The sequence below is a fragment of the Polyodon spathula genome, chromosome 19 (genome assembly GCF_017654505.1).
Source record: "Polyodon spathula isolate WHYD16114869_AA chromosome 19, ASM1765450v1, whole genome shotgun sequence".
Lineage (NCBI taxonomy): Eukaryota > Metazoa > Chordata > Actinopteri > Acipenseriformes > Polyodontidae > Polyodon > Polyodon spathula.
Window position 1 is genome coordinate 34,974,518 of NC_054552.1, and position 12,299 is coordinate 34,986,816.

Consider the following 12,299-nt stretch of genomic DNA (forward strand, 5'->3'; position numbering starts at 1 on the left):
CTGTACTGCCCTCCCTTTCTAAAGAGAGAGGTCTGGTTCTCCTTCTACCTCCTTCCTCCAATTCATTGGCTTTGTGGCCTGTTTTGTACATCCAGTTTCCCAGCTCGGATCTGGGAGTGGGTGGAAATCAGCTTGCATCTTGCACAGACCCATATGCTATATTTTGTAATAACATATATTTATTGGTAAATAATAATAATTGAACAGCAAGCAAATATGTTCATGCAATGAATTTCCATCAGACACAAGTTATCTATTATAAGATATTGGCTGTACCGCATCAATGCAATTGCACTAGAACAGTTTTTAAAGTGGGGGTGCTGAAAGCCTTTGAACAAAACTGTAACCCCTGTATACGATGGAAGCCATGCAAAGCCAAGGGGGTGCTCCCACACCCCCAGCACCCCTAGTTCCAGCACCCTTGCATTAATGCCAGGGTCTGCTATATATTGTAAAAGCATTTCAATTGAGGAGGATCAATACACCACAGAAGAAGTTTGATGATAAAGTGAGATCAGTGTGTCAGTGTTGTAATGTGTTACCATTAACCTCAGAGAGAACTAGTCCCTTAACACTGTTCTCATTTCTCCTTGTGATGTCGGGACTTTATCTTATGTTTTTAAATGCATCGGAATTCAATACACAGGGCCATCCATACAGGATTGGAAATCATTAATCAGATGACTAATTAGGTAGAGATTTGTTGGGGAAAACTCTGTTTCATACACAGAACTGTGTGTGTGTGTGTTTTTTTTAATTTTTTTTTTTTGGAGTTCTTATTTTGAAGTAAAGAATGTTCGATGCTTAGACTTGAAATCTGCTTTGGGTAAGATTTATTGACATTTTATTTATTTATTTTTTCCCCCCCGCTGTGTGTATTTAATTGACAGTATTATGAGGATGGTATCCCTCTAGCAGAGGACAGAGTCTCATTTTCAATTCAGTGTTGTTTCACATCCTGTTGGTGCAGGAGCATAAGGTAATGCTATAACCCCCCCCCCCCCCCACCCCCACCCCCCCCCCAGGATTCCCCCTTCATGCTGGCTCAATGAAAGACTCCTTATCCCTTCTAATGGGTTCCAGTTTCTCTTCATTGTGATTGATATGCAAGCACATCTGCAGTTTTACAGTAACCATGTCTGGCCAGCTTCCTGTGCGCAGTGCTGTCGGAGCCTCTTTCCCTGCTTCTTCTATGTTGACGTTCACAGGATGATCATTGTTGGCGTGTTCCGTTTATATTGGCTGGTTTCCCCATCTCTAGGTATCGTGCGTCCGTCTCCATAACCTGACCCTCCCCTGTGTATTCCCCCTTCATGCTGGAGTGCTCTCCTGAACCCGCGGTTCATTATGTGCACCCTGTGTATTCCCCCTTCGTGCTGGAGTGCTCTCCTGAACCCGCGGTTCATTATGTGCACCCTGTGTATTCCCCCTTCGTGCTGGAGTGCTCTCCTGAACCCGCGGTTCATTATGTGCACCCTGTGTATTCCCCCTTCGTGCTGGAGTGCTCTCCTGAACCCGCGGTTCATTATGTGCACCCTGTGTATTCCCCCTTCGTGCTGGAGTGCTCTCCTGAACCCGCGGTTCATTATGTGCACCCTGTGTATTCCCCCTTCGTGCTGGAGTGCTCTCCTGAACCCGCGGTTCATTATGTGCACCCTGTGTATTCCCCCTTCGTGCTGGAGTGCTCTCCTGAACCCGCGGTTCATTATGTGCACCCTGTGTATTCCCCCTTCGTGCTGGAGTGCTCTCCTGAACCCGCGGTTCATTATGTGCACCCTGTGTATTCCCCCTTCGTGCTGGAGTGCTCTCCTGAACCCGCGGTTCATTATGTGCACCCTGTGCAAGGATGGAAACAAGACTTCTATTGCATAGGGCTTTCACCTATTCCAGGTTTTACCATGAGCTTGATTAGCCAGTGTATGGATAACAAGATCAGGTGTGTCTTGAAGTAAACCAGGAATGGATCAAACTGCTATGCAATGCGAGTCTCATTTCCATCCCTGCAGTGTATGGGAGTTCTGTTCTCTGTAGCCAGTCATATCAGTGCTTGGGCCTAACTGGATGTAAGCAGCACAAGCTTTTACATCACCTGCTTTCACAACAAAACCTCAAACCACGACGCTCTGGAGCATTTATCAGATTGAGGAGGTGTAATGTTGCATTGCTTGTTTATAAGATTGAGGCGGGTATCATTGCATTGCTTGTGTATCAGAGAGGAGATGTAAAGTTGCATTGCTTGTGTATCAGAGAGGAGATGTAAAGTTGCATTGCTTGATTTGCAGTTTTGTATGTGGTTGTGGTTTAAGTTTTAACCCCACATCTTTAAACACTTTTTAAAAGTTTTTTGCTTAACACTTTCCTCCATTCATTTCAGCTTTAGACCTTCTTTGGATCGTTTTAAAATTGTCTTTAATGTCTCATTGTCTTTCTTTATGGATTCAGCTCTCCTCAGCTTTTCAGACTCTGCAGTTCTTGGCTGGTTTCCATGCTTTAAGCCCAATGTTGTTCCCTTTTCAGGGAGATAAACAAGCAGGTTTGTTTAACTAATGGGACCTGGCAAACGAAGAGGCCCGTAGTGAGCCGGGAATCGCTGCACCCTGGTACCGTCCCAAATAGGACGTCTTACCCGAGGTGTATTTTCAAATCTCAATCATGTGAATAGGAGCCTTCACAGCTGGTTATGTAAGTGTTCCTCTTGTGTGCTCAGTTGTTTTGAAATTGTCTGTGCTCTGCACAGGCATAGGACTTCTCTGCAGTGTGAACTGAAAGCACGTTGTGTGTGGTGTACTGGGACAGGAAGCCATGCAGCTGAAAATCATGAACACATTCATACTGCCTCTTAGGTGCTGATATTGTTGACCCACTTTTCTGTATGTTTTAAGTGCCTACACTCAAGGTTTGCGTGAAAGCCAGACACACTGTTCAGTGCAGGGAAAGGGTTAAAGCTTGCAGTGAACAAAGTGAGGGTGAGGCCCGGTCTTGGCCTGTGTGTAGGCCTACTGCCATACAGAACCAGCTGCTGGCCCAGTTTTGAATCCAAAGAGCTCCAGTAACATGTTCAGTAGTCTGCATTTCCTAAACCTCCTCGAGCAGCGTGGCCAGATTGCGAGATTCAGTCTGGCTCTCGCTCTCACAGAGACTTTCTTGATACTGTAGACTGCTCTTAAACTTGTTTGTGATTTCAGTGCAGCAGCAGGCATTAACGGAAAGGTCAAAGTGTTTGAAACTCTGTGCCGACAGAGGTTTGAATCTTTGACTTCACCGGTTGTATTGACCAGAACCGTTCTCTATGAACCCTCTTTGTTAAAGAGATGTCAAGTCCTCTTTTCCTTTCAAAATGATTTTGCATTGAATACAACAAGCTCCTTCTATTAAACGGCAACACGCAGGAGTGATGCGGCCAGCATTCAGATTGCTTTTCAAGCCTGAATCCCTGGTGCTGTGAGTCTCTTTGGGTGGGAATAATGCTTGACAAGCACTCCACCTTGGCTTGGTAATCGTGCATAGCCAGTCAGTGACTGTGTCTAACAGTAATTGCTTGATTTTTATCTTCTACTGTGCTTGGAAACAGGGAGTTCCTGCAGTGGCAAGGGTTGTGCTGCCGTATACTCCCTTCGAGGTGGAGAGCATTCTGAAAAGGATGACTAAATCTGCCACATTATTCTCGTACACAGTTCTCTCTTCCTCCTCTCCGTAGTAACCTATTTCTCACTGTTCCCAATGTTTTTCTCAACAAGTTGAACTTCTCATTGTAACAGCCTGGATGTGTTGCTGGCTGTGCCTCCTGTGATGCTCCAGCACAGACTTGCACAGAGATGAAAACTGGCTGGCTCTGGAATCTGTGCAGTTTTTCAGACAGGCTTGCTGGCTTTTGTGGATTGGCCCATGTGTTTTGTTTATTCACAGTGCTTCTCCAAACCATGCACCTGGAATCTCCTCTTGTGGGTAAATGATTTGTAGTTTTTTGCAGCCGGTCGGTAATGGGCTGTTTGACCTTCATGCTGTGTTTACTAACCGCTTGCTCTGTCGCAAGGCTGCTTTCACCAGCACTTGGCTGTTTTGGTGTGTCTGTGTTTAGTTGAATGTAAGAGGATCCATATAGCTGGGTATTTAAATGGGTACCATATTCATTCATCAAGGACTATAAGGCAGTGTTTAGAACTGATTAGTGAATCTAATTGTGCAGTGCACAGTGGTGAGTGGGGAGGGGTGGGGATTGTTGGTAGAGACGGTGCTTTTTGAAAGCTGAGGGCCGCTGCGGTGATAGGTTGTGCACCAGGATGTGAAGCAGCTGAAACAATCTGCTTCCTACAGATATGCCTGGAAAGAGCAGAGTGAGAGAGTGTGAGGAGGGGGGTTAATGCGGGCTCCTAGAGTTACTCTGGGGGTAGCAGAGCAATGACAAGCCTGTCCAGGTCCCTCCCCTGCAGTTTCTATTGTTCCAGTTTGAAAGGGAGCCGACACCTGAAACGCCTCAATACAGACAGGGCAGGGTCGCGTGTTGTCTGATATTACTGATGGGAGAGTGAAAAACAGTCAACCACTCACTCGTTCACTCACTCACTCACTCACTCACTCAGAACCATGTTGGGTTGGGTAAAGCTGAAGCATGTACTGTACAATCATAACTTAAACAACTTTTCCACAATGTGAATGTATTGCATTGTAGAGCTCCACCCTGCAGAAGTCTTCCTACAGTAGAATCAGCTGGCCTGTCTGAAACAGACTGTGCACTGTGAGCCATTCCTCTCTGGCATGGGCTATCTCACTGCTCAGTTCTGCAGCTCAGACAGCACAGTCTTCTTTTTGAATGTGTGTGCAAGAAGTCTCACAGCTTCACATCTCAACAGCTGCCGAGTCCAGGGGTTCAAGAAGAATTTGTCCAAGAATGAGATTTGGTTTAGCTTTGTAGTAAAACGCCCTTTGTTGCTGTGAGGCAGTTTTTTGTATTTTATTATAAGAAAGATGAGCAGCAGCCCAGGGTGTGCGTACGCAGAAGTGGTGGAGACCTAAATCTCTTTCAGATGTCATTGTCACCAGCATGGTGTTGAGGGTGAGCCCAGCTCTGAATGCAGACAGTATATGACTGGTACAGTAAATATGTGGCATGTTTCTCACAGCCCTTGAACCCCTGGAGAACGCCCAGGACAATGCTATTTAACATTTGAACTTTATTGCCAATCCTGCATTCCTGTCTATAGCAGTATAGTAAAATGTTGCTTAGTTAGTGGACTGGACGACTGTTGTTGGTTTCTAGTTCTAAAGGTATTCAATTCCTTCCAGTATATCCGTTACTTGTTATAAACATGAACTGAAAAAAGAATCAGCAGGCGGTGTTTAAAAATGCAGGAGCCTGTGATTTGAATCTGGCGGTGACCTCGCGCCCTGTGATTTGAATCTGGCGGTGACCTCGCGCCCTGTGATTTGAATCTGGCGGTGACCTCGCGCCCTGTGATTTTTGAATCTGGCGGTGACCTCGCGCCCTGTGATTTGAATCTGGCGGTGACCTCGCGCCCTGTGATTTTTGAATCTGGCGGTGACCTCGCGCCCTGTGATTTTTGAATCTGGCGGTGACCTCGCGCCCTGTGATTTTTGAATCTGGCGGTGACCTCGCGCCCTGTGCTGATTTTTTTTTTTTTCTTTTTTTTTTTTTTTTTTTTTTTTTTTTTTTTTGCTCTATTCCGTTCCACCCTTATTTAACAGACATTGTTTTTTCATGTGTTGTGTCTCTTGTGAAGCCTGTGCCAGCCCCAGTGCAGTGCAGTGCAGTCCGCTCCCGCGTGTGCTGTGGCTGGTGTTAGCTGAAGCTGTATTTGCATGCCTTCACATACACAACTTGTTTTCCTGCAGTTCTGGGCTGGCAGTCCTGTTCGCTTGCTGTTGTTTTATCGCTGCCTGTGGCTGGTGTTCACATTACTCTCCACCACAGTCAGGCTTTGTGTGCAGCCAGCAGTGCAGTGCAGTGCCCACAGAGATCTTGTGATATCACCCACAGCTACAGTACAGTATTGCCAGCTCTGTTGTGGTGGTGCACTGCCAACACGTGGGTTGTGGAGATTAAAAAACCCAGCAGTTTCTTATGGTTTTTTCATCTCGTTTTGAGATGTGCAGAAGAGAAACTTCTCTGAAACACTTGCGGCTGTTGACTACACTGGTTAGCCCTTTTGGTCAAGCATTGGCCCTTCTCGAAACTGGGTGTGACGAGTGACAATTAGGGGCAGCAGCCAGATCAACATAAACCGCTGATGTTGGCGAGAGGGGAAAAAAAAAAAAAAAATTACAGGACCACCTTAAAGACGATTTGCACACTATTGAAAATGCTGCAGTTTAAAAGCCATAGAAAGATCCCCTGTGGCTCAATGTCCTTCAGTAATGAGCTCTGGCACTGTTCACTGCACTCCTCATCTCGAGAGAGACGAGCAAGCCTTCTCATGTTCTGGGTGCAGAGGATTTGTACAGGGCTGAGTCCCTCAGAACCCGCTTCACATGCGTTTTACAAACCCTTACCCTTCCATCCACCCAGTGGTTACAGCTACTGGATGGGAACCATTTGCAGTGCTTGGAGGTAAGATCCGAGAGCCGCACACCCAGTTTTGTAGCATTCATTGAAGTTTACAGAATCCTGAAACAAAGTTTTTTCAGGCCCTCTGTACAGCCTTGTTGTTGAGTGATTGAGTTCCAGTGCCCGGCTGCATCCCTGCTGTTCTCTGCAGAGAGGAGCTCTGATTGCACTCGGCGGGTTAGTGTGTCCCTGCTGCTCTCTGCAGAGAGGAGCTCTGATTGCACTCGGCGGGTTAGTGTGTACCAGCCCTGTGCAGGGCTGTGAGTTACAGCACTGGAATGGGGACTGCAGGACAGAGGGCTTATGACAAGAGGATGAGATCAGTGGGTAGAATTAGACAGCTGATTTAATCCTTCCTGACTCTAACAGTACCCTATGTATTGTGGAAAGAATAGGGAGCTTGTACTAAGAATCGAGAGCACCATTAGTTGCCCAAGTCCTGTCTCCCTTGCCTTTCTCTGCTCTGTGCTGTGGAGTTCAGCACATGAATGCATCATTTAACTGCCAGTTCTTTTTCTTTACTTAATTTTAAATAGAAGGATTTGTCAGGTTTATGGGTTTTTCAGTCAACCAAATATGCAGGTCGTTTAGACTTTCAGCTGTACTGAAGAGATGGCCAAGAGCTGTAAACAACCAGCCAACCAAAAGGAGAGAAGAGAAAAGAATTTGACAACTGCATGGTGTTGCTGTCGCAGTGTGCTCGTGCCGTTCGTAGTTCAAAAATGTGTGAATGCTGTGCTGTACTGTGTCAGTAACAGGAAGCACAGTACCGACCGACAGTCTGCATGCTGCCCCAGTCCCAGTCAGTAATAGGAAGCACAGTACAGTACAGTACAGACAGGCAGTCTGCATGCAGTCTAAATTATCAGAAAAAAAAACCTTCCAAGGAAGGCTTGCCCCTCGAAATTGTGTCGTCTCTGAAAACCTGGACCGCAGCATACTCTATTTAGAGTTGCCCTAAATATGTACGTTAACCAGAACGTTCCATTGTGCTCTTTCCTCTGCTGCTGCAGCAATGCGATAACACAAACCTGCACACTTCCTGTTTGCTCACAGTCAGGCCTGTTGGTTAAGCAGTGACAGACTCTTTGCATGAAGAGCTGAAACGTACTGAAATAGCACTGAAGATAAGAAAGAAAGATTTATAGCATAACATAGCCACAGAGTGCACAGTTGTTGTTTTTAATAACCTGGTAGTTAAGTATTCAACCCTACTGGCTCTTCACGTGGAGAGCTAGTGCTTTGACCGTTGGTGGGCGCACTAGTGTCTTCCATCTTCTTCACCAGCGTCCTGGCCTGATTATCACAGCCCCTTCCACGTGCCTTGACCAGACTCCTCATGGCACGAGCTGTGAGGACTGTTACTGGAGCCGCTGGGAGCTGCTCTGCTTTGACGTCACAGCAGCTTCTGGACAAAGGACTGTCTATGGGATGCAACTTCATTATGTGCAGGGAAACTCTCTGCTGGCAATTACAGGGTCAAGGCAAAAGATTGGAAACTCCGTCTACAGTAGGGGGTCCAGTACACGCCCCCCCATGGACAGAAAGCATGGCACTGATGGCATGTGATGGGAATTTATTCAGACACTTTACACGCTTTGCATCAGCGAGTGCAGATTTTATAGATGAAAACTTGATGTCCAAGGTGTTTTGAATAGGTACCGATGTTTCTCTTTTTGCATTGTGTTTGCCTGTCCTCCTATTTGCCGCGACACCCCCACAGTGTGTGACTGGACTCCAGGTCTCCCTGTTCAATGTGTTCAATGTGATGCTGAATAAGTAGTAACCCTTTTCTGTTGCCGCAAAATGGACATCTATTATAATGAGTCATGCTGTAGCAAGCTCACAGATCGTTTGCATCGTTTCAGTGTTGTACTTAAGCTTGTACTTGGAAATATTGAAGGACTAGGTAGGTTAGGGTTAGGGTTGAAGTATTATTTGCAATACTTGCATGAACAACTTCACTACTACACTTACATTTCCTGTGCAGTTTACATTTCCAGAATAGATGTGTGCCTCTTTGTTAAAATATTGTGTGTCTAAGCTCACATTGTGGACCTGGCTGCAGCTGATGTCGGTTGATGCAGAACTGAAATGTCTCGCTGCCCTTTATCTGCCATTCTAAAATAAACCTCTGCAGATGTATTGTGCTGGGTGAAAGTGCCTGACAGGATGTAGCTGGCTGTCAACTCTCAGCCCTGTTCAAAGAGCACTCTGTCCACAGCATGCACCTTGCTGTGCTCTCAGCCCTGTTCAAAGAGGACTCTGTCCAGAAAGGTCAAATTGTTTCACTCACATCAGGTGTAACCATGAAATACTACAACGGTTAAGTTGTTTGTGTGCCAATGTGTGCAAATGACATTAAAACTCTAAATGCAGTATATGTGCAAACAAGGCATACCCTACAGTGCAATTGACTGCTCTCAGTAGTAGAGAAATAAGCAGGTAGAAAGCTCTCTTCTAACCATTGCTGTAGTTTTTGTCTGGGATGTCTTGTTAAAATAAAAGATGCTGTTGAAAATCCGTCACAAATTAATCGTTAAGTGCTGGGGTTTGGGAAGCTAATGGTTTCTTTTATTTTTTGTCTCTGTAATTGCTCTGCTGAGTCTTGGAAGGGGTCCTTGTCAGTAGCCCAACAGCAACATGTGTAGATGACAGCCGGCATTTATAACAATGCTTCTGAAAACCACAGGTGGACCAAAGCTGCCCTGGGAAGAAAACAAACCCGAACAGAAACGGAGTAACTCCCCCCTCTGTGCGCGTTCTTGTAACCTGTAGCTGTTGAATGCGAGTTAGTGGAGCTGCTTGTTGGTTTTGGTTCAACTCAGTGTTTTGGGCTCCAGTCCCTTCAGAGAGGCATGATCCTGATTACTTAACCCCAGCTTCCGTGATCATGACCAGGCACGTGCACAAGAACAAGGGAGGCCAAATCTACACAATACTCCCCTGCATGTAATAACACAGGAGCAGTGCACTTCCAATAACACACAAGCCTGCCACAAATGTACAATTGTACAGTTGGCTAGTGCCTTCATCGGTGCAACTACAGTATATTCACACTAAAAGTGCAAGAACGCACGGGACAAAGTTGTTTTTACACATGCAGTTATGTAGTGTGATGTACATGGGTGCTTATGCAGTTATATAATGTGGTAAACTTGTGAGCTGGTGCCTTTTATAATACAGGGCTGGGCAATGCCTTTGCACACTGTTTAGACTCTCCTTCTGAAGCTGAAATGCTGGAGGTGTAATCTGCTTTTCAGAGATCATTGTTTAATGGCTCCTTTTATTGTGGAAGCCTTCAAAACAGCTCCATGTCCTGAACCCAGCAATAGTCTGTGCAGTTCAAGTAATTTGAGGCTAGGTGTTGAGGGTCAGCATGAGATTGCAGCTTGCATTTCCCAGTGAAGGAACAGTACTCCATGGTCACTGTGCCTATACACTTTACACTTTATAGATCGCCAAGGCCTTTGTGTTTTTTATCTTTTTTGTTTTGGCTTCTTTGTTGTATTTTTGTAACAAAGTGTTGTGGAAGGAAATGTCCTTGCTTCCAAACCAGCTACCTTAAACATCCTCTCCTGCAACGCCTACTCTCCTCCAAGCCTTCAGTGTATAGCCCTTATTTTGACTGCAAGGTGAATCCTGTCTGGACCGTACCCTTGTATTAGCAGTGAAGAGACAATTGTTGATGATAGTTAGTATTGTTTTGTCTTCTTGGTGTATTTAAGAGCAGGTCAGACGGTGCAGTATTTTTAGCCAGTAAATGGAAATCTCTTCTCCATTTGAACATTGACTGGTGCTGCTAAACGAGAGGAGTCCTCTCTGAAGAGGAGGTGAGGCCAGGCATGCCATTGCACTTCCTGTCACTGTAACCTGACGCTTTGGGTAAACCTGTGCTTTACACTGGTACTGTTTGTTATGAGCGTTCTAATCAATCTCGAAACGCTCTTCACTCCCTGACATCATTCAAAAAGCAGTGTCCCTGAACTTCTCTCTGCATTAGAACACAGATGAGCCTTTCCATGTCAGATGAACACCTGTTTCCATGACGACTTTGGGTTTTGAGTTGCAGTACAGTGGACACACAGGCCTATATCTACACGCAGCATGCTGTATATCCCAGCTCTGAGGAGGAGAGTACAAGGGGGGGGGGGTATGAATACAATTAGCTAGTTCACTTTCTAACTGTCTGATCTCCTGCATACCTTATTATATTCCTAAATATAATTGTTTGTTTCCTTTTTGTTTTGCAGTGTCCAGTGTCATGAAACTGAATCCACAGCAAGCTCCTCTATATGTAAGTGCATTGAATTTCTGCCTAAAGTTCACATCCATTATTTACTTGTTGATTTTTGACATGCACATATTGATCTGGTCTCTGTTTTCTAGGTCTGAGCTGCTGCAGTCATGTCTTGTTTATATAGGACTTTGCTAATAAGACCAGTGAATTATGTAGTAATTCCCTTAACTCATTTATTCCATTCAAATTCTCCAATTCTTTAAGTTGCACAGGAAGCCGTTGTAATCTGACTGACTGGGCAGACAAAGGAGATATTCAGGAAATAGATTCGGTTGTAATTTGAGAACATGCTCAAACAGAAAGGGTGTTGCTCACTGAGAAATGTCCTTTGGCAAGGCAGGGCCCTGACTCTGAGAAGGAGAGGGAGGTGTCAACGCTGTAGGCAATCCTTGTACAGATTCACGGCTGTGAATTATCAGAAACACAGGGCTGTGTTTCCTGGTGTTCTGCTGTGTGATTTACACACACCCACTCTTGTATCGTCTTTGAGGAGCTGGGCTGGCTGCATCCATTCAAGAGGAGACCATGTCAGTGTTTGAGCTGCTTGTCTTTGGAGATTGTGTGTGTGTTTAATCTTATCTCCAGGGCTGTGGGAGTTATTGAATGGATGGAGATCATTATCACAATTTGCTATGTGCATTTATGCCATTGTGCCAGACAGTAGAGAATGATCGTCTAGCTTTTTGTATTATCTTTATAGACGATGATTAATTTATCAATTGTACCTTGACTAGGACAGATTCTGATGGTGAACTAGCTCTGTATTCAATTTCTGGTGATTTTATATTTCAATATTTTAGGAATACTGTTAGTCCTTAAATCTCTGTAATCAAAACCAATCCGTGCCACATGAAACCTTCACCCCCTCCCAGCAGCTGACTCTCAAAGCTTGTCCTTTTGTATACACTGTATTTATGGTTTGATTCATTGCTGTGAGTCAGTTTATGTATTGCAGCTTTATTGGTGGGGTGTTTTATATTGGCTATCCTGGTGGAAATCTTACAGAAAACCAAGCTAACCAGGCCAGGTCCCCTTTCTAACCATGCTGGTCTCCAAGCAGTTCATTATCTCATTCTGTTCCTCACTAAACCCATCATTAAACAGACTGTTGGTCTTCATTACCATGTGGTAATGAAGACTAACAGCTTGTTTAATGATGGGTTTCCCCATTTTGAAGAGGTTATCGAGTTGATCCAATGGTCGACACATATAAAGACTGGCTGTTTTAAATCATTGAAATAGAGGCCCTCCCTGCTGCTCTAACATTCCTCCAAGACAGAAATACATTAACGAGTCTGTATCAATCCTCACCTTTTAGTGAGTGCGAAATTCAAACACGCACACACCCTCCCCCTCCTAGAAAAACAACACAGCAAAGGTCATTGCTGAGAACATTTACACAAGGCACACATAGAGGGGAAGGAGGGAGGGCAGGAT

General features: G+C 45.1%; 1 protein-coding gene across 5 annotated transcripts in view; it reads left to right on the forward strand.

Annotated features, from left to right (window-relative positions):
* Positions 1 to 12,299, forward strand: part of LOC121294716 (A-kinase anchor protein 13-like) — a 76,496-nt gene that overhangs the window by 5,003 nt on the left and 59,194 nt on the right. For all 5 annotated transcript variants that reach the window (XM_041218750.1, XM_041218751.1, XM_041218752.1 and 2 more), the window contains exon 2: positions 10,816 to 10,859. In XM_041218750.1, the coding sequence (XP_041074684.1) occupies positions 10,827 to 10,859 (33 nt within the window). In that variant the 5' untranslated portion in view covers positions 10,816 to 10,826. The remainder of the gene's footprint in view (positions 1 to 10,815; positions 10,860 to 12,299) is intronic.